The 20,251-nt window shown below is 45.7% G+C and overlaps 1 protein-coding gene across 1 annotated transcript in view; it reads left to right on the top strand.

Moving 5' to 3' along the window:
- Positions 1-20,251, top strand: part of DOCK2 (dedicator of cytokinesis 2) — a 448,493-nt gene that overhangs the window by 52,644 nt on the left and 375,598 nt on the right. The window contains exons 14-21 of the mRNA XM_052659358.1: positions 3,237-3,335; positions 5,047-5,119; positions 5,239-5,342; positions 7,315-7,498; positions 7,641-7,738; positions 10,356-10,445; positions 11,521-11,621; positions 12,428-12,562. Coding sequence (XP_052515318.1) covers positions 3,237-3,335; positions 5,047-5,119; positions 5,239-5,342; positions 7,315-7,498; positions 7,641-7,738; positions 10,356-10,445; positions 11,521-11,621; positions 12,428-12,562 — 884 coding nt within the window. The remainder of the gene's footprint in view (positions 1-3,236; positions 3,336-5,046; positions 5,120-5,238; positions 5,343-7,314; positions 7,499-7,640; positions 7,739-10,355; positions 10,446-11,520; positions 11,622-12,427; positions 12,563-20,251) is intronic.

Genomic DNA, 20,251 nt, shown 5'->3' on the forward strand with positions numbered 1-20,251 from the left:
CCCCATGAACTGCAGCACGCCAGTCTTCCCTGTTCATCACCAACTCCCGGAGCTAACTCAAACTCATGGCCGGTCAGTGATGCCATCCAATCATCTCACCCTCTGTCATCCCCTTCTCCTACTTTCAATCTCTCCAGCATCGGGGTCTTTTAAAATGAGTCAGTTCTTCACATCAGGGGTCCAAAGTATTGGAGTTTTAGCTTCAGCATCAGTCCCTCCAATGAATACTCAGGATTGATTTCCTTTAGGAGTAACTTGGTCTTCCTGTAGTCCAAGGGACTGTCGAGAGTCTTCTCCAGCACCACAGTTCAAAAGCATCAATTCTTTGGTGCTCAGCTTTCTTTATGGAAACATACACAGATCTATATTTTCCCTGGAGACATATACAGGTCTATATTTTCCCTAAAACTGGCTCCCGTTTTTGGTTGCCATGCTCTCTCTACAGACTTGGTGACATTTAGGTTTATCTCTGAAGTGTCTATGGGGAGGGCACTGTCATAGGTCTTTCTCAGAATAGTGTTTTCCTCAGCCTTAGGCAATCAAAAATTTTCATCATCAAGATAGTTTTGTGGGATTCAGTTGCCTGCTGTACAGCAGTTTTCCTTTCACCAGAGATATATGTGTGTTTTCAGTTTTTATAAGCTACATGGGATTCACTGGAGCTACAGAAATGCTAAGCCCATAAATGTCCTGAGATATAAATCTTGGGAGGTAGAAAGAATCTAAGCTGTTATAGAGGGAACACTGGACAAGGGGTTAGAGGTGTGAGGTGTGGTCCTGGGCCTCCTCCTTTGGGGGCGCTGACTTAGCCTCTCGGGGTTTTTGTTTGCTCAGTTCTGCAATGGGGATAATGACAGTAGCTGTCAGAGGTGATTGTGAGGCGGTCTGTACAAAAGGCACAGCACAGCGCTGGTCACATAACACTCTACATGTTCAGGAGAACTTTGGAAGCATGTTCTTAGTTCAGTACCTAAGAAGTTCTGAAAGGCTCCATCCCACTGAAAAGAGAGTTGTATGTCTTCCTTCACTTGCAGTTCCCTGGTTGTCCTTGTTCTTTTAGGGATAAGTTTTGAAAGGATGCTATATCCTTTTCAAATGGTTTCAATCTGGCTGTAGGTAGCATCAGTCTGTACTGAAATAAAACTCATTCTTTCCCGATAGCTCAGAAGTATGGAGCAGGCTCTCAAGTAAGAGGGACAGGATTGCAACTTCCCATAGCTTAGCTTGCTTCACCAGGGAACCCAGAGTGAAGGTATGTGGCCAGCTTTGGTCATTCAGCCTGGTAGGGGATCCACTAGAGAATCTGATGGAATCTGGTAAGAAGCATGGATCCTTACACCATAAAAAGCCCAGAGACACACTTTGCAATTTGGGGGCTTGGGGCTGCAAAACCAGTTCTCATGTCTCTAGATCTCTGAAGACTTGAGGTTAAAATCTCTTGTTCTGTTTTAAAAATCGACCTCAAGACTCTTCTGGGTGACCCTACTTTAGATCTTGTTTTGGGACCAAACAACTGGAATGAACACAGATAAAATTAGGGGCTGGCATACTCTGTGGCTCAGCTGGTAAAAATCTACCTGAAATGTGGGAGACCTGGATTGGATCCCTGGATTGGAAAGATTCCCTGGAGAAGGAAAAGGCTAGCCACTCCAGTATTCTGGTCTGGAGAATTCCATGGACTGCATATTCCATGGGGTCGTAAAGAGTCGGACGCAACTGAGTGACTTTCACTCTCATACTCTATCGAGGGCTTCCCAGGTGGCTCAGTGGAGTGAAGTGAAGTCGCTCAGTTGTGTCTGACTCTTTGCGACCCCATGGACTGTAACCTACCAGGCTCCTCTGTCCATGGGATTTTCCAGGCAATAGCACTGGAGTGGATTGCCATTTCCCTCTCCAGTGGATCTTCCTGACCCAGGGATTGAACCCAGGTCTCCCGCGTTGTAAACAAACACTTTACTGTCTGAGCCACCATGCCTCTTTTTGGCTCAGTGGTAAAGAATCAGCCTGCCCCTGCAGGAGATGCAAGAAATGTGGGTTCAGTCCCTAGGTTGAAAAGATCCCCTGGGAGAGGGCATGGCAACCCACTCCAGTATTGTTGCCTGGAGAATCTCATGGACAGAGGAGCCTGGCAGACTAGAGTCCATGGGGTCACAAAGAGTCAGATATGACCGAAGCGATTGAGCATGCACACGCACGTAGTCTATTGCAAGATAATTTCTTGTTACTGTGAGGGTGATTTTTATGGCGAAGAATAAATACCCTATATTGGTTGCTCTTTTCTCACTCTCTGAGAGTATCCTTCCTGCCTTTCTGCTCAAAGCCAGTGTGGAATCTTTCTTTGAGATCTTCAGCTGTCATTACCTCCAAGAAATAGTCTTTGAGTCTTTAGGGAGGACTGAAGTGATCTTTCTCAGTGCTCCATAGTATTACACAGTCAGCCCTCCATACCTAAACCTATGGGTTCTGCATCTGCAGATAAGGAAGGTCATCTGTACCACATCATTTTATATAAGAGACTTGAGCATCTGTGGATTTTTTAAGTCAGCAATGGGAAAGAGGGGGCCCTGGAACCAAGCCCCCAAGGACACTGAGGAACTGGACACATATATCTGTCATCACTTCGTGTTGCCTAGTGATTTCCTGCACCACACTGTGAGCCCTCCTGTCAGGTTTCCTGTCTGACTCATGCCCATATCCCAGTGCTTAGCCTGGGCTGGTGTCTGGAAGATGCTCCCTCACTGTGGGCTTCCTTAGCCCCCACTGCCCATGTGTCTGTCTGAAGGTTAATCTCCCTCCCCTTGCCTAGCTTCTGCTGCGACCTCGATGTGTGAGCATCAGGAATCCATTGGAGTGAGCTGGTGCCTGGCTGATCTGAGCCTATTGTAAACTTTGTGCGATTCAGATGTAGGAAACAAATAGGATTAAGAAGACTGGCAGCATGCAGCAACTCCAAGGCTGGTTACCAGTGACAGTAGGGCAGCCGTGTCAGCACCTACTGCGCTCCAGTGATTTCCAGAATGCGAGTAATGGAGTCTCTGCAGTAAAGCAGCTGTCACTCCTAGGGCCAGGCACATTCATGGGTCAATCCGTAATGTAGAAGAATATCTGGCAGGAGGCTTAAAGAAAGAAGGTTATCTCAGGCCCTACGGCCAGCCTTGGCCTTGGCCCCAAACTGCCCCAGCATAGAAGATGACAGTGCTACAGTGTTTTCTCTCTTTTCATTTTTCTTGGGTCAGAATGCGATTTGTGTGGGAGCTGGGGACAAGCCTATGAGTGAGTACCGGTCCGTTGTATACTATCAAGTCAAACAGCCACGGTGGATGGAAACAGTCAAGGTAATAATAATAATAATAATAAACAATAACAACGATGATACTAATTGCAAACATGAATCTAGGGACTCTACGAAACCTCCCTAAGGCCTGAAACAATGCCCATCCTGTGTCTGGTGGTGTGTCAGGCAGTGGAAAAAGTGGCCCAGCGGGTGAGTGCCTTAGATCTCTTGCTCACCCTTCGCTGGTCAGGACCTGGTCGCCTTGGAATTGTCAGATGGTCTCATAGACTGTGCACCGGCCACCAAGTTGTGTCCTTCTATTCATCAGTGAGGAGCGATGGAGCTTGGGAGCAAATGTGAAGCTATAAAAAGCTATTTAATGCCTGGAGGATCCCCTACTGAGAGGTTAGCTCAGATGGAAGTGGCATTGACCACAAATATTTGCATTACGAGATTGTCAGGCTATAGCAGAAGGGAATAGTTTGTGTTAGAAATAGAGTATGGAATTAATTAATTTAGTGAACAGTGAAGCTTGATCACAGCTTCCGATGTCTCTGTCTTGTGATTAATAGCAATTTTTACTCACCATGTTCTCTGAACCCAAGCTGAAGACATGGTCCGGCTCCCCTTGTGGAGGGAGCTGTTCAAGCCTCAGTGGTTCTTGCCTTGTTGCCGGCATTCCCATGTTCTCAGTGGGTCTCCCTGCACTCATTCCCTTCAAATGACCTACCCATCTCTGGGGTCAGAGACCTATTAGGCCAGGCTGCTTTCTCTTCTCTGTGCTCGCTTGCACCCCAGTCATATCTCTTTGTGAGCCCTCATCACATCGTGATAATTATGTATTGCCCATGTAGGCTGCGGGCTCTTTGGATGCAAGCACGCTGTCTAATGTCAGCCTGGCCGGTGCCTCACATAATGGTAATAATGATTCAACGTGCAGTGGAAGAATTCCCACGTGACTCTTAGTTCTTTTGCTCTGAGACGCATAAGCACGTGATTTTGTTGGGGGGGAGAGCCTCAAATTTCATTCTCTGGAGCAGTGCCCACCGAAAACCCGAGTGGATTTCCCATAGGTTGCTAAGCCTGAAATGCACAACACAGAGATTGCTGTGGAGCTTTGGGAGGGGGATAGTGCAGACCCAGGCCGAAAGCACCTCCATCAAGGATACAGCAAAGACCACTCACTAGACAGTGAACCTGGGTGACCAAGGGGTGATGGTCTTGGCCCAGCGTCCTTGGAGGAATAAGCATCTGAACATGTGTCTAACCAAAGATGGGAATGAACCCTAGCACGTCTCAAATATGACCAGATTCAAACATTTTTATTAATTTACATAAATGACAGTCTTCCAGCAAGCCCCCTAATGAGCATTGTTAATTTGCCAAGCCCTGCTGCAATTGCCTGAACTCCTGGAGTGTGTAAGGAAAATGTGCATCGCGCAGTTTGCAGTGCATCAAATCCTGCGCTAAAGTTATGTGACTTTTATATCAATTTGGGGAAATTCATTTTCCTCACTGTAATTTACGGATCCCTTTTCATTGGCTGGGAATGCAATTTGCCAAATGGATTACATTTGGTACTTTATTTTCTCTTCATTGCTAGTTCTTATGTAATTTATTTACAGTTCATCAGGCTTGATAAATGGGTGATATATCAGCACACAGCACTATCAGCTAAATGGTCAGGCTGCCTTTTTCAGAGGGAGGGCAGGGTGCAGTGGGGAGGGCCATTTAACTAATTGTCTCCTGAGCTCTGGTTTCTCCCTGCTGAGGTGGCTGTCCCTATTGAAGACATGCAGAGGATCCACCTGCGATTCATGTTTCGACATCGGTCATCCCTGGAATGTGAGTACTAAATGGCATCTCTGCGGCCCTAAAAGGATGGGGTGGGATCACTCCTTTTGGTAGTGGGTGAGTGGCCCAGGTATCATTTTCTTTCCTAACCTCAAAGATGCCACTTTTAGCTAAAGACAAAGGAGAAAAAAACTTCGCCATGTCCTATGTGAAGCTGATGAAGGAAGATGGGACCACTCTGCACGATGGATACCACGACTTGGTTGTCCTAAAGGTACCACGTCCCTGTGCTATGCTCAGCTGTGTTCAACTCTTTGTGACCCCATGAACTGTAGCCCACCACGTTCCTCTGTCCGTGGGGTGTTTCAGGCAAGAATATTGGAGTGTGGGTCGCCATTTCCTCTTCCAGGGGATATTCCCCACCCAGGGACCAAACCAGTGTCTCCTGCATCTCCTGCATTGTAGCGGATTCTTCACTTGCTGAGCCATCAGGGAAGCCCATGAGCTGAGATTAACTCTGCAGTGAGGAGCATATAGGAAGTGAGGGGGCTATGGCAGGATTGCTTGGTAAATGAGAGCAGGGACCCCAGTGACACGCATCAGGGCTCTCCAGTGCGAGACCTGGTACAGAGTCTGGACTTCTCTGGGCCTGCGTGTCCTCATCTGTGAGCTCTCAGTGAGTGAGTGAGAATCACAAGAGTTATTCCATGTAAACGTGACAGTGATGGGCACATGGAACTCAGTAAGTGGAAGGTTGTCGCACACAGAGTGGGCTTGGATTCTGTGAGATGCCTGTGGGATGTTCAGAAGACCAGCAAGAAATATATTTGAGAGACTCATCACTGTAGTGAACGGAAAAGCATATTAGCATTTAGGGTTCTGATCCTGCTGTTGACTAACTTGGAGTCATCCTATGTGTCTTCCTGAGACGTGTTTTCTTTTTCAAACGGTGATGGTCATATTTATGACTGTAAGATGACCCGTGCAGAAGGACCGTGTGGGAGAGTGTAGCTGTCAGCTGTGTTCTTCCTGCGTTATGAGACTTGGGCTGTTCTCGACAAGTGGGGGGGTGTCTTCCTGGTCGTGCATGCTTCCCCACAACCCCGCGCGTGACAGTGGCGTGCCTCTGCTGGCACCTGGCTGGAGGCAGAGGGTGTGGCTGTGGAGCAGCGCGAGGCTAAGTGGTCAGCACAAAGATCACACTCTTGCCCTTGACTTTCTCAGCCTTGAAGGCTGGGGTTGCCCTTTTCCTCTGGTCTGGACAGCAAAGACAGCCTCATCAAACTCATCACATGATACCCTTCTCTGAGTCTCTGTGTGACTTTTCCAGAATACTCCTTTTTTCCCTTCTGTGCAGCCTCTGTTTTCTCATTTATGATGCAACCAGGTAGTTCTTGGCTTAAAAGCCATTCTTCCTCAATAGATTTATGGTTCCACGTGCAGTCAGTTTTCAGGTTAGTCACCTTCCTAAAGCCTCGGTCTCCTCATCTGTAAACTGGAGACGATAACAGTATCCGCGTCAGTAATAGCTGCTGTGGTGCTTGAATGATGTTCACTGAAGCATCACAAGCACTTTGTGCAGCAGCCGGTGGAGAGTAAGGGCTCAGTACTTGTTGCCTGCTGTAACGCCTATCTCTATTCATTCACGGCAGCATGCTGAGGGACTTATGTGTCTGTCATTTCGCTAAGTGTTCTGTATGCATTATGCCACCTAGTCCACTCAGAATTTCTAGAATTCGCTATGAAGCATAGGCAATATGCTTCATAATCAGTTTAATCAAGAGAAAAATGAGTCACAGACAGACAAAGGAATATATTCACAATAACATAGGCTTGTGAACAGGGTCTAAATCCCTTCACTTTCAGAATCCAGTGCCTTTCCCTCTTTAATCTGATTCCTTATCCCACTGGTAGGCTTGTTCGTGTTAAGATCTTATGAAACTTAGAATGAACTAAAATATGCTATTTGGGAATCTTCAGTTCCCTCTGTGCCATTAATGAAGTCTACAGAGCCTTCAAATACGTGGATGTTCAACCCCTTTCCCATCAATGTAACCTTGGCTTGAGTCTCACCTGCTTTGTGGAAAAATAGTCCTACCTTGCCAGCGGACGTGCATCGCTCCTCTGATCACGTTCCTCGCTGTTTCTGACTCTCCAGGCCTACAGTGTGTAATCCAGCCTTGCAAACTCTGTGTAGCACTGGGTGTGTACTTCGGCTGGGGAAGTAACTAGGGTGTTGTTTCCAGGGAGACAGCAAGAAAATGGAGGATGCCAGCTCTTACCTGACTCTTCCTTCTTACCGACACCACGTGGAGAACAAGGGGGCCACCTTGAGTCGAAGCTCCAGCAGTGTTGGGGGGCTCTCTGTCAGCTCCCGGGATGTCTTCTCCATCTCTACGCTAGTGTGCTCCACAAAGCTCACCCAGAATGGTACGGAACCATTGAGAGCTCTGCGCGCGCGTGTGTGTGTGCGTTTGTGTGTATGTGTATGTGTAGGCAGGCCCGGGGAGGTCCTGACATGGACAGTTTAGGCCAGTAAATAGTAATTCTGCTTGTCTGGACTCTATTTTAGTGGGCTTACTGGGTTTGCTTAAGTGGCGTATGAAACCACAGCTGCTCCAGGAGAATTTAGAAAAATTGAAGATTGTTGACGGAGAAGAAGTGGTAAAGGTAAGTGGGACTTCATTTTGCCTGTTTTCATCCACCAGGGAGAGACCTTTAACTCATGAGTGGCTGCAGGGAAGAGAGAAAGTGTTCAGGGAGACAGGAGAGATTTTCTTCTGACAATGGGAGACAGTGTCCCAAGTTGTCATCAGAAGCCTTTATTGATAAAGCTGGGGGATGCTGTGGTTCAGTGATGCTGAATGTTGAGCAGGAGAAAAGCATGGCTGTGCTCAGTCTCTGGAAATAGATCAACATTGGTCTAGATCCCAGCTCGAACACTAGCCAACTTCATGTGGTAGTATTATCAATATGACGCATTTGGCAGAGTTGTTATGAGCTTTCAAGATGAAAAATATTTAAAAATTACTCAGCAGATCTCTTACACATAATGTACAATAATTGAACTAAAGCATATGAAACATACAAGGTTAAACAAGGAGTAAATATTTACTTTTGTTGTTATAAGTTGCTGTAGTAGTGTGATCTCTCAGTATTATCTACATGTTGCTATTAGAAACAAAAAGTATTCTTGTTTCCACTTCTTTGAGAAAGTTATGTGTTGAACATGAGAAAAGGGAAGACATCAGTGCTCACGTTTTAAGTGAAACAAGCGGAAAGCAATGCAGATATCAGATGTTTTGCTGTGTCCGCATGGTGGTGGAGAATATAGTGTCTGAAGTACTAATCTAATTAAAGCAACCCTCTCTCCAGCATTATGAAGTGGGAAAAGTGTTTCCTGGTGATCTTGTTTCTGTCAGGAACTCGGTACAGCTGGAATCTCTGAGACTGAACGTCTTTATGTAGTAGCTCTGTGTTTTGACTGTAGGAAATTTTGACACGTTAGGGGGAGTATATTGACATATACTCTACATATCTTATGAGTACAGAGCACTTATCTTAAAAGTACAGTTCAGTGTATTTTTACACATGTACATAACTGCAGAGGAACCAGAGATCAAATTGCCACCATCTACTGGATCATAGAAAAAGAAAGAGAGTTCCAGAAAAACTGCTTCTGCTATTTCTGCTTCATTGACTATGCTAAAACCTTTGACTGTGTGGATCACAACAAACTGGAAAATTCAAACTATAGAAAAGAGACGGGAATATCAGACCACCTTGCCTGCCTCCTGAGAAACCTGTATGCAGGTCAAGAAGCAACAGTTGAAACTGGACGTGGAAGAGTAGAGAGGTTCAAAATTGAGAAAGGAGTACGTCAAGGCTGTATATTGTCACCCTGCTGATTTAACTTATATGCAGAGCACATCACACGAAATGTCCGGCTGGATGAAGCACAAGCTGGAATCAAGATTGCCAGGAGAAATATCAATAACCTCAGATATGCAGATGACACCACCCTTATGGCAGCAAGTGAAGAAGAACTAAAGAGCCTCTTGATGAAAGTGAAAGAGGAGAGTGAAAAAGCTGGCTTTAAACTCAACATTCAAAAAACGAAGATCATGGCATCTGGTCCCATCATTTCATGGCAAATAAATGAGGAAACAGTGGAAACAGTGACAGACTTTATTTTTGGGGACTCCAAAATCACTGCAGATGGTGGTGACTGCAGCCATGAAATTAAAAGACCCTTACTCTTTGGAAGAAAAGTTATGACCAACCTAGATAGCATATTAAAAAGCCAGAGACATTACTTTGCTAACAAAAGTCCATCTAGTCAAAGCTATGGTTTTTCCTGTGGTCATGTATGGATGTGAGAGTTGGACTATAAAGAAAGCTGAGCACCGAGGAATTGGTGCTTTTGAACTGTGGTGTTGGAGAAGACTCTTGGACTGCAAGGAGATCCAACCACTCAATCCTAAAGGGAATCAATCCTGACTATTCATTAGAAGAACTGATGCTGAAGCTGAAGCTACCATACTTTCACCATATGATGTGAAGAATTGAATCATTAGAGAAGACCCTGATGCTGGGAAAGATTGAAAGCAGGAGGAGCAGGGGACGACAGAGGATGAGATGGTTGGATGCCATCACTGACTCAATTGCCATGAGTTTGAACAAGCCCTGGGTGATGGTGAAGGACAGGGAAGCCTGGCGTGCTGCAGTCCACGGGGTCGCAACGTATCCCACACGACTGAGCGACTGAATAGCAACAGCAGCCCAGCTGTGTTCCCACCACCTGGATCAACAGACAGTCCATTCGTATCAGTGCAGTAGGTAGATTCTCCCTTACCCCTTCTTAGTCAGCAACCCATTCAAGGGCAACCACTAAGCTGCCAAGCTTACCACCATCATCACAGATGGGTTTTTGCCTGTTATTGAATTTCATAAAAATAGAGTGAGGATAAACATACATTTTGTGTCTTGACTTATCTTACTCTGTACAATGCTCATAAGAGTTATGGTCATCTTTCTACATAGAAGTAGTTGGCTCACTTTTATTGCTGTGTCATGGTCTGTAACACCTGAGTACCACCCTGTATTTATCTACTTTGCTGAAGATGGACAACTGGCTTGCTCCAGTTTCTGGCTCTTGTGAGGAGCACACCTGGCCCTCCTGAACATGGCACATGGTGTGTGCCTTCATTCTCTTGGGTAAACACAGAGGGGTGGGACTTGCGCATCACCTGACTCTTTCTTATGAGACCTCTGTTATTTTGCCCAGTTTCTCCAGGATACTCTGGATGCTCTCTTCAACATCATGATGGAGCATTCTCAAAGTGATGAGTATGACATCCTCGTCTTTGATGCTTTGGTAAGAGAGAGGGGCCAGTGTTTTGTGATATTAGGCGCTAACATAGTGTCTCACTGTGAGAACATGGAGAACTTAAGGCCCACGTGGACTTTTCCGTGAATTTTTTTGGAGGCATTGTAACTTTCAGTGACCAGGCCGATAAAGGAATTCCTGTTTCCTTTGTTAGTTTTGAGTTGATCTGAAAGCATGGGCAGAGGGATTAAAATGGGAGTGTTCAAATGTTGATGGTGGTGTGGCCCTGGTTGAAAGTACATGAAGCTGAATATCATGAATATTCGCTTGGGCTGCCCATGAATTCTGGGAGCGAATCCTTGGTCAGGTTGTAAAGCACCCCAGATGTTTCCTAACTCTTACTTTCTTCCTCCTCATTGTCTCCAATTTAGCAGTCAGTACACTCCTCTGCCCATCTGGACCATCTTTCAGTGGGTGGTACACCATTCAGATCTGTCTTCTTATGGTCTTTGGAAATGGTCTGTGCCTCCTCTTGCTGTCCCAGCTCACATCTTTTCAGTGTCATATCAAAATAAACATAAGAAACATCCACATTAAGATGTCAGTGACCAACAAAGTATGAATGTGTCAACCCTTTGTGTCAGTGACATTTACATTTTTAAAGGACTAACTTGGAGACAATTGTGACTTAGTCCATTGCTTCCCAAGAGGGCTTCCTATAAAGCTAGCCTTAAGGAGAAATGTTTCCTGAAGAACACTCACTTGAGAACTCAGGGAAGTGCTGAACCTTGCCCAATTCTCTTTGAGATTTACAGTGCACAAAAGCATGTAGAAGGCTCTGATAAGTCCTGCAATAAAGAAGGTAGTCTAAGGTTGATAACTTGAGATTTCTCAAACTCGTCTGGCTGTGAAACCCTTTTATCTTACGAAACCCTTCATGAAACACTTTTTAGAAGAGCTGTCACCATAATGTAAAGGACTGAAGATAACGTTGTAAACTAATGTTCATTAGTGAACTAGTTGCTGGGCAAAAGAACTTGATAGGGATTTAGTTGTACTGTGTGACGAGGACTTCCTGTCCGGGGTCTGCCCCCAAACACTGACTGCTTGCCTCTTTCTGAAGATCTACATAATAGGTCTCATTGCTGACCGGAAGTTCCAGCATTTCAACACCGTCCTGGAGGCTTACATCCAACAGCATTTCAGTGCTACCCTAGCTTACAAGTAAGTAACTGCGAACCCTCTACTTGTCCTGCCAGGGTGCCGAGGGCCCAAGAAACTCGAGTAGTTTCTTTTTGTCACCACACTGTGTGAGTTCTGCATTTTCTGACAAAACCCCATCTGGCCTGTGTTATTTGGATTAAATAAAAATACGCAAACTCCTAGGTTAGTATGAGTATTTTATGGTGACAGACGTACATGGCAATGTTTGCTCATTTAGTCATTCATTCAGTTAGTCAGCTATCATTTACTGAACAGCTATTTGTGGTAGTCAAGGCTAGAGAAAAGAAAGTGTGTATGACAAGTGGCTCAGTATTGCTTATGTATAGAGGGCTGAGGGCTAGAGGTCAGAGATGATGCTGGAAAAGGTGAAGGAGCCTGGAGAAGCAGGCCATGTAGTTCAAAGTCTACCCTGCTGGTAATAAAGAAACAAAGAAAATTCCCAAGCAAAGGAGCTCCATGATATTAAAAGAACATTTTCTGTGGGAAGAAAAAACTGAAAAGAACATCATAACCACCACCATCCCCACTCACAACTTCATTGGGGCTGGTTTTCCCAGTGAAAAGATTTTTTTTTCCATTGGTTTTTTTCTTTGCTGGCTTTTTATGGGCAGGAAATACTTATTCATTCCCTGTATTAAATGTATATTTTTAAGCAGAGTTATTTTTATGATGTAAATGAGTGAGTGAGCTTGGCTGTACTACCACCTTTAACCTTTGATTGAATGCCTTGTAATTTACTAAGCAAACTAATTACCATGCTGTGGGTTGAAAAGAGATGTATTTTGAAAATATAATCCCTTATTCAGGAAATTGATGACGGTGCTGAAGACTTACTTGGACACCTCCAGCAGAGGAGAGCAATGTGAACCAATCCTAAGAACACTGAAAGCTTTGGAATATGTATTCAAGTTCATTGTTCGGTCGAGGACATTATTTTCACAGTGAGTGTTTGTTCTGTAAGATTGATTGACTAGCTCTGCAGTTCCTCTGGGACACAACAGTATTTGTGCCATTGGAGAAACTCTTTCACAAAATTACAGCCAGCCATTGATTAAAAACAACTTAAAAATCCAACTTAGAGATTTATGGATAGGTGATAATTGTTCCAAGTTCATTTGGAGAGAAAGAAAAAAAAAAAAGAGAAAGAAATCATGTGTTGAAGAGTTATGTTTCCTCCAGTGAATATGATTTGTGATTTGAGGCTCTTCTGCATTTCACCTAACATTCTTCATTTGATCTGAGATATGATGAAAGCTTTCCAGGAATCTATATTCCATGGGGATAGGGAGGCAGAACTCAGAAAATCTGACATTTATTTGGCTCTAGAAGGATGTGCATGACCGTGAGCTCTTATTTGCAGTTGACCTGCCTGTCTGTGAAATCCTAGTGGCCAAGAAGGGAGCTGACATGGTAGAGCACCTAAGAGGTTTGCTATGTGATGGTCAGTACCACAGAGGTTAGCTGCCCTTTTAAAAGACTTTAAAGATGGAGTCATTCCAACGCGACCTGCAAAATGACAATTTATGTTCATGCTAGCTACAAGGCAAAGTTAGGCAGGGGGGTTGGTTGTGTGTATGACCCAGCTGGCTGTGTGTTATGGGAAATAAGAAGTAGCGTACAGGAAACGTACTGTCTGGATTCTTACCAAGCTGACTCAGGGGGAAAGAGAATTTTGTTTTATTTTGCACTATTGAAAATGTCAGGGGTGGTTGGCCTTAGGTATGGCTGGATCCAGATGCGTGGTGCCATTCAGCTAGTCTTTGTCTCTCTAGATCTTGGCTCTGCTTTCCTTTTGTTGTTCGCCTTCTGAGGCAAGTTGTCCAATGTGGAAGCTTCCAGAACCTCAGATTCATGTTCTACTAGCTTAAGCAATTCTAGGTTCCCTGTTGTTATACCAAAATCCTATGCCAAGAACTATCTGGTCATGTGCTAAGATCTTAAATAGTGTGACCATGGGAATGAATACGTATATTGCGCACTTGTGGTCTCATGTCCACCTCTGGAGCCATGGGTCATGTCAACAAATTACGGTATGAACTTGTTTACTTGGAGGATGGTGTCCCCCCAAGTAGAAGTCTGTAACTCAGCATTTTGATGAAGACTCTGGAAGCTTCATACTCAAAGTCTGCTGAAATGGGTAATCATTTGAGATTCTCCTTTTTAGGAGAATTCTTTGATATTTCAGTTGATGAATAGAAAGAGATGAATGTTTTAAACCATGTCACAAAGCATATGTCACTTAGGCTATTTTAAAATTGAAGGATCTGTTTCAGTTCCTCTATTTTGTCGGATAGTCAAGGTGAAGATCGTATATTGAAGTCTAAGGGGTATTCTTCCAAATTCAAGAGATACTTGTCAATTATTTGAAAAACAGCAGGGGACAGTTGTGAGTCTTGGAAGTGTTCAAGGATTCAAATATTGTAATTCCAGATTAGGCCATGATATCTTATCCCATCTCCAAGTGAGAACTTTAGATCTAACAAGAACGTTTTTTTCGTGTGTCATGTCTTATGCCTCAGTTTGTCCTTTTGATTTCTGTCTCTTCTATCCATCCCTCCCTTCCTCCTTCCCTCCCTCCCTCCCTCCCTCCCTCCCTCCTTCCTTGTCTTACCTCTCTTAGTCTTTGTCTGTTTCTTCCAGTGGAACACAGGGCATTTGTACATTTGCTTTCTTCTTTTCTACCTGAAGGTCTCTCATCTTGCAAAGGCCCCAGATCTTCATTCAGTACAAATTGGAACTTCATTCAGTGCTATTGGAACTCTAAGTGATTTTTGGCTTCTTAAGAAGAGGGATAATCTGTTATTCTCTGCTGTACTCTCAGCATAGAATATATAGAACATAATTGATAACTCAAAAAATGTCTGTTGGATGAAGTGCATTTTGGGGACTAGGAGATGTCTTTAAGGTGACCCAGACATAATCTTGAATCTTTTCTCATGAACAGAAATATAGGCTGACCAGCAAGGAGTGTCTGGGACCTCATGCTGAGGTAAGGTAGATGTTACTCATTCTAGACTCTTTCATGATGAATTCTCTTCAGCAGAGCCTCAAGGACATTGGGAAGTAACGGTGGTATTTCTGCAAACTAAGAGGACATTTTATTTCTGAATGGTAGATAGCTCTTTCAGTGCTTTGAGATTTCTAAGCCAGCTGGTAGAAAATCGTTAATATAATTATTGCTCTCGGAGCTTATTGTGTCTGGTATTGTGTTTCTGTTTCCTGTTGTTCCTTTGTCTTCTTTCCTCATGTGCACAGTTACAGCTGATCCATTAGTTGTTCCTTCCATCTTTTCTTTGTGCATACTACACACGAGCCTTTACAGGGGATAGGGATTTTCCTGTGTCACTATGCAGTTTGCAGTTGGGTAAGAGAGGAAGAAAACTTGTTGAGAAGGACTAGAATTTTTAAAAGGACTGTTCATTTCTAGCACATCAGTTCAGTTCAGTTGCTCAGTCGTGTCTGACTCTTTGTGACCCCGTGGACTGCAGCACGCCAGGCTTTCCTGTCCATCACCGACTCCTGGAGTTTGCTCAAACTCAGGTCCATCAAGTCAATGATGCCATCCAACGATCTCATCCTCTGTTATCCCCTTTTCCTCCTCCTTCAGTCTCTTCCATCATCAGGATCTTGTCCAGTGAGTCAGCTCTTCACGTCAGGTGGCCACAGTGTCGGAGCTTCACCTTCAGTGTCAGCCAAAGAAAGTGCTCTCCTGTCCCCTCTTCTTGTGCCACTGGCTCCTGAGTCAAAGTCTGGGTGGGTGTCTCTGGGGCACACCTGCACCACAGTTACGGCGGAGCGGGTCTGAGCTTCTGTCAGAGGGGAAATGCGGAGAATTCTAAATTGTAGGCAATGTGTCCAGAAATGCTGAGCGGCCAGAAACGTGACCAATATCCACTGGGCTTTTCTTGAACGACTGACACCCTGGGAGGTATAGTGCATAGTGGGGAATACTCAGAAGGAGCCGAAGTGATTCTGTTCTGGGTGTTGACATTCTCCACAAACCCCTTGCGGTGACTTCTATCCTGAAGCTCAGCCAGTCGGCTGAGCAGACCCCCAGGGCTTCCGAGTCTGTGGAATCAGAGTCTGCAGTAGGCTGTGCTTCCCTTATCCACATGGTGGACATTCCCGTAAGAGCACCCCTTCCTGAGGCCAGGCACACGAAACAGACTGCAGAGTTCCTATAAGCCTGACTTCTCAAACGAGAGAAGATGAGAGCCCAGGTCTGCAACAGCATTGGCGTCCGCATGTCTGTGCTGCTTAGGAAGCCTGGCCCTGCTGTAGGCTGGAGCGCAGGGGTTGCTGTGGGATGTGGCTGTGCTCACTGTGTCTTGGGCAGCGTCGGCTCAGTGACGGGCAGTGCTTACCCTGCACACTTCCGTCCCCATAAGCACCTGCCTTAGTGAGTGACCCAGGCTCTCTGAGCCTCAGTTTCCTCACTTGTGAATGAGGATAAACCAGCTTTATCCTAGTGTTCTGATGGTGAAATGAGATTATATGCACAAAGTTTCTCTGTACTGATATTTATTCCACAAGCAAAATAAATCTGTTAGCTGTTACTATGTTTTCACCTAGTAGAGGAGAAAGGGTTCTCGTTTCAAACACTCAGAATTAAAGTAGAAAGTAAAAGCTTTGTGTCTTGATTCATGCTCCGAGTTTGATTCGCTGTTCATGCTGTACGACACCGTTCTTGCTCTGTAATTTTTAGGAAGAGGGACACGGTTACCAGGCGTCAGTGCTTTCTGAGGCCCTCGGTGGAGGGAGTATCTACAGCCCCGTGAATTCATCTGGGCCTCTCGCTGCCCCTTGCGTGGCCCCCGCTGTGTCTGCAGTCCCCACTTGCCTCGTGTGTATGGTCAGGCCCCTTGGCCCAAGCAGCCGTGTGCCCAGCTCTCTCTGTTCCTTGCCTGCTCTACTAGTCTTTTCAGACCTGCTTAGTTCTTGCTTCCTTCTCCTCCGCCTCCTTTTAGCCCTCTCCGGAGGGCTGCTCTGCCGTCACATGCTCCTCCTTCACCACGCTCATCCACACCCTTGGCTGGGGAGGCGGTCAGCTCTGGGCTTAAAGGCACCATCTCTGGAGCTAGGCTGCTTGGGTTTGAATTCTGCATTTGAATCCTACCACTACCGATTACTAAGGTTTATGACTTTGGACAGATTACTTAATCTGCCCAAAGTTCAGTTTCCTTGTGTTTAAAATAGGCATGTACTGAACAAGCAACAAGCCTTTCAGGGTGGTTGTGCAAATGGGTGAACTAATGGGCGTCTGGCAGCTGGACAGAGCCTGTTGCATAGCGAGTAACCCCAGCTCTGATTCCCTGCTTGGGGCACTTCACCCATTACTTCCATCAGCCTGCACACACATGCTCATCTCCTGACTTCGTCTCCTTCTCTCACTCCATGAGAGGCCTCACACGCCTCCCTGCTGTGCCTCAAGCTCCCACTGCAGGGCATTTGCACCCTTCCCCAGACATCCACTTGCTCACCCCCTGGCCTCTCTTACAGCTTTATTCAACGCCTCCTCACTCCCCTGTGTCTGATGGCGCCCACTGCCCCTGGCACTCTTGATTTCCCTTCTGTTCACTCTGCTTTTTGTCAGTTTTCCTCCTTGTGGAACCGATCATGTGTTATAAGTTACGACATCCTAGCCCTCTCCCTGCTAGAGTGTCAGCTCCATGAGTCTGATTATTTTGTTCTAAGCACTGTTTTGTTCTCAAGCACTGAGAACAGCACCCAGCACATAGTAGGTATGCTCAGTTGCTCAGTCATGTCCGGCTCTTGGCGACCCCATGGACTGTAGCCCGCCAGGCTCCTCTGTCCATGGGATTCTCCGGGCAAGAGTGCTGGAGTGGGTTGCCATGCCCTCTTCCAGGGGCTCTTCCCAAGCCAGGGATCGAACCCATGACTCCGTGCCTCCTGCATTGGCAGGTGGGTTCTTTACCACTAGTGCCACCTGGGAGGCCCCACATAAGAGGCACTCCTCCAGTAAGAAAAGGGACAGCACGTCTATCCCCCTTTCACAAATGAGGACGCTGAGGCTCGATCCAAGCTCAAAGGTCACACAGCCAAGAGTCAGTAGGGCAAGCTTCACATTCCACCTCATCTGAATAAGCAGATTCAAGAGCTGGAACTGGACCACGTGAGTGTGAGTGGGGCTGGCCAGGAGGAGCTGTCCTGAGAGGGAGCAGCTCTGGCTGGAAGGGTCAGCTGCTGCGAGCTGCTGGGGCTGCTGAGAGGCGCCAAGGCTGTGTGGGTGTAAGTGCTATCATCCACCCCTAAGCACAGCAGGGCTTCAGTGAAGACAGTGATGACTTGGAGCAGGAGTTTTCAGGAAGGGTGTCCCTCCCAGCATGGTGAAGCTGCCCCTGCTACCCTGGCTTTGTCTGCACGATCTCCTAAGAACGAAGGAAAGCTGTTGTGGGGCTGGCCCAGCCGAGCTCACATACTTGGGAAACAAGTCAGGGATAGAGGACTGCCCTGAGCATCCTCATGGGAGCAGCAGGGTCTCCAAGGGTCTCCCTGCTCCCCAGCCCTCCCCTGTCCTGGGAAGGCCGCTGCGGCAGGCACCGTGCTGTTCATCTGCACCGGGGCTGCTGCTACATTAACACAGGCTGGGAGGAGCACAGCTCTCACCTTGAGCAGACGCCCGCCAGCCGGGCTGTGTGGCGTCCCTGCCCTCTCTCTAACTGCCTGCAGCAGCAGATGACTCCACGCTCCCCGATGCCCGCTTTTGCCTGTTCATTTTGCATCTCGCTTTATTCTTCCCGTCCTGGCCTCCCTCTCCCCTCCCCCGCCTCCACCTCATCTTTCCACCAGTTCAATTTCTTCTTATGTAAATATTATATACTAGCCTATCCTTCAGGTCATGAATATGTTAGGCAGCAAGGCTGTACACATAAAGCTCAGGCATGCCCAGTGTAGCCTGCAGTCAGAGAGAATACATACGCCTCTGCCTTTTTAAACAAATAAGAATTTAACTCGAAGGTACCTGCCAGTGTGATTTGTTTTCATTGTTCACATATGAATAAATGTTAAAATGTAACCATCTGTTTATGTTGAGGATGGGTCGGCATGCTGGTCATATTGCTATTCCTGTTTCTCTTGCATGTAATTTGTTTGCATATTAATGCCATTTTTTCCTGTGTGAGCCTTGGTTTTCAGCTTTGAATATAATTTCACTTTTTGATGACAGTAATGGCTCAGTAAACTTCACAATTGCAGTTAAAGGAATTATTTTATGATAACATTAACTTGGCATCAGATCAGAATGGAGAAAACTGTCATCAAACGGATATCATCAAGAGGTTACTTTTCTTTAATTTATTATCTATTTAATGAGTTTCTGCAGGGCAGAGGGGAGGTAACAGCCTGTATCTTACAAACATATGTGAAAGCACTTTGAAAATCATTAAGTAAATTGTCCTTATTATAACATGAAATTGCACGTATACATGCACTTTAAAACAGCTTTCTTTCTCCTTTGTATATGGAGATATTGATAAACTTTTATTGAGCACCTATTATGTGCTAAGGACTTTGTTAAGTGTGGGGAATTCTTAAATTAATGTCAGACTTCCTCATGTAGTGGCAGTTCAGTGGGCAAGACAGACATGCATGCCAGCAATCACATGCCAGCATGCCTGGAATAAGCAATGAGATATGATTCAGCAGAAGCTTGCAAATGGTTCCTGGGGGCAGACAGGTTTGAATGACAGACTCCGCCTCAGGAGGATCTGTCCTTCTCAGAGGAAGTGATATTTTAAACTAGACATTGAAAGGCATTTGTGAATTCTGCCCATGGAAGAAAGGAGAACCAAAAACTCCAAGTAGAAGGAACAACATATGATACAGAACCTAGGCTGAGGACCCTTTATAGAGCCTCTCCTTTGTGTGTGGCCCTGTATCATTCTTCACTGTACCTCACTGAATACCCACGACAGTCCTGCCCAGGGTCAGTATTGTTAAATTAGTTTCATATTCACTTTACAGAGAGGGAAATTGAGGCCCAGAGAGGCACAGAAAGTGACTCTAGGTCACGCAGTTAGACGTCGGCAGGGAGGGATCTGACATCAAAGTCTCAGTTCTTTATTTTATCCTGTGCCCACCAATGAGCAGCACTTTTGTGTAACCGTGGCTAGTGGGTGAGGCTGCGGTGGTGGAGGAGGGAGGATGTGTTTGAAGTGAGGAGTTGAAGCTAGATCATGAAACACCTTGAAAGTCAGACCAAGGAGTCTTGACGTCACCATCTGTGCTTGGGGGTATTGGCATAGATGCTGCTCTCCTCAGAGCACAGGGTGCTACCCCGGGGTGGAGGGTACAGACTCATCCCCTGGGATCAGATGAAAATATTAAAGTTTCTTAATTTTGTCCTAAGATGAAGAAGTTAAACTTTATAACATTTGACTTAGAATAGTAGGTGGATATAAACAGGCATGTAAATCACACTTAAACATTTTTTCTCATAGGAACAGTTTTGGAAACTGCTGTTTATGGCAGTGGGGAGCCATCACAATTCTAAAGCAGGGGGTTACCATGATTAGATTAATGTTTTAGAAAGATTAGTGCAGAAGTAAGGTTAGTATGAGGGCTTCCCTGGTGTCTCAGTAAAGAATCTGCCTGCAATGTGGGAGACCTGC

The sequence above is a fragment of the Budorcas taxicolor genome, chromosome 20, assembly GCF_023091745.1.
Source record: "Budorcas taxicolor isolate Tak-1 chromosome 20, Takin1.1, whole genome shotgun sequence".
NCBI classification, from domain to species: domain Eukaryota; kingdom Metazoa; phylum Chordata; class Mammalia; order Artiodactyla; family Bovidae; genus Budorcas; species Budorcas taxicolor.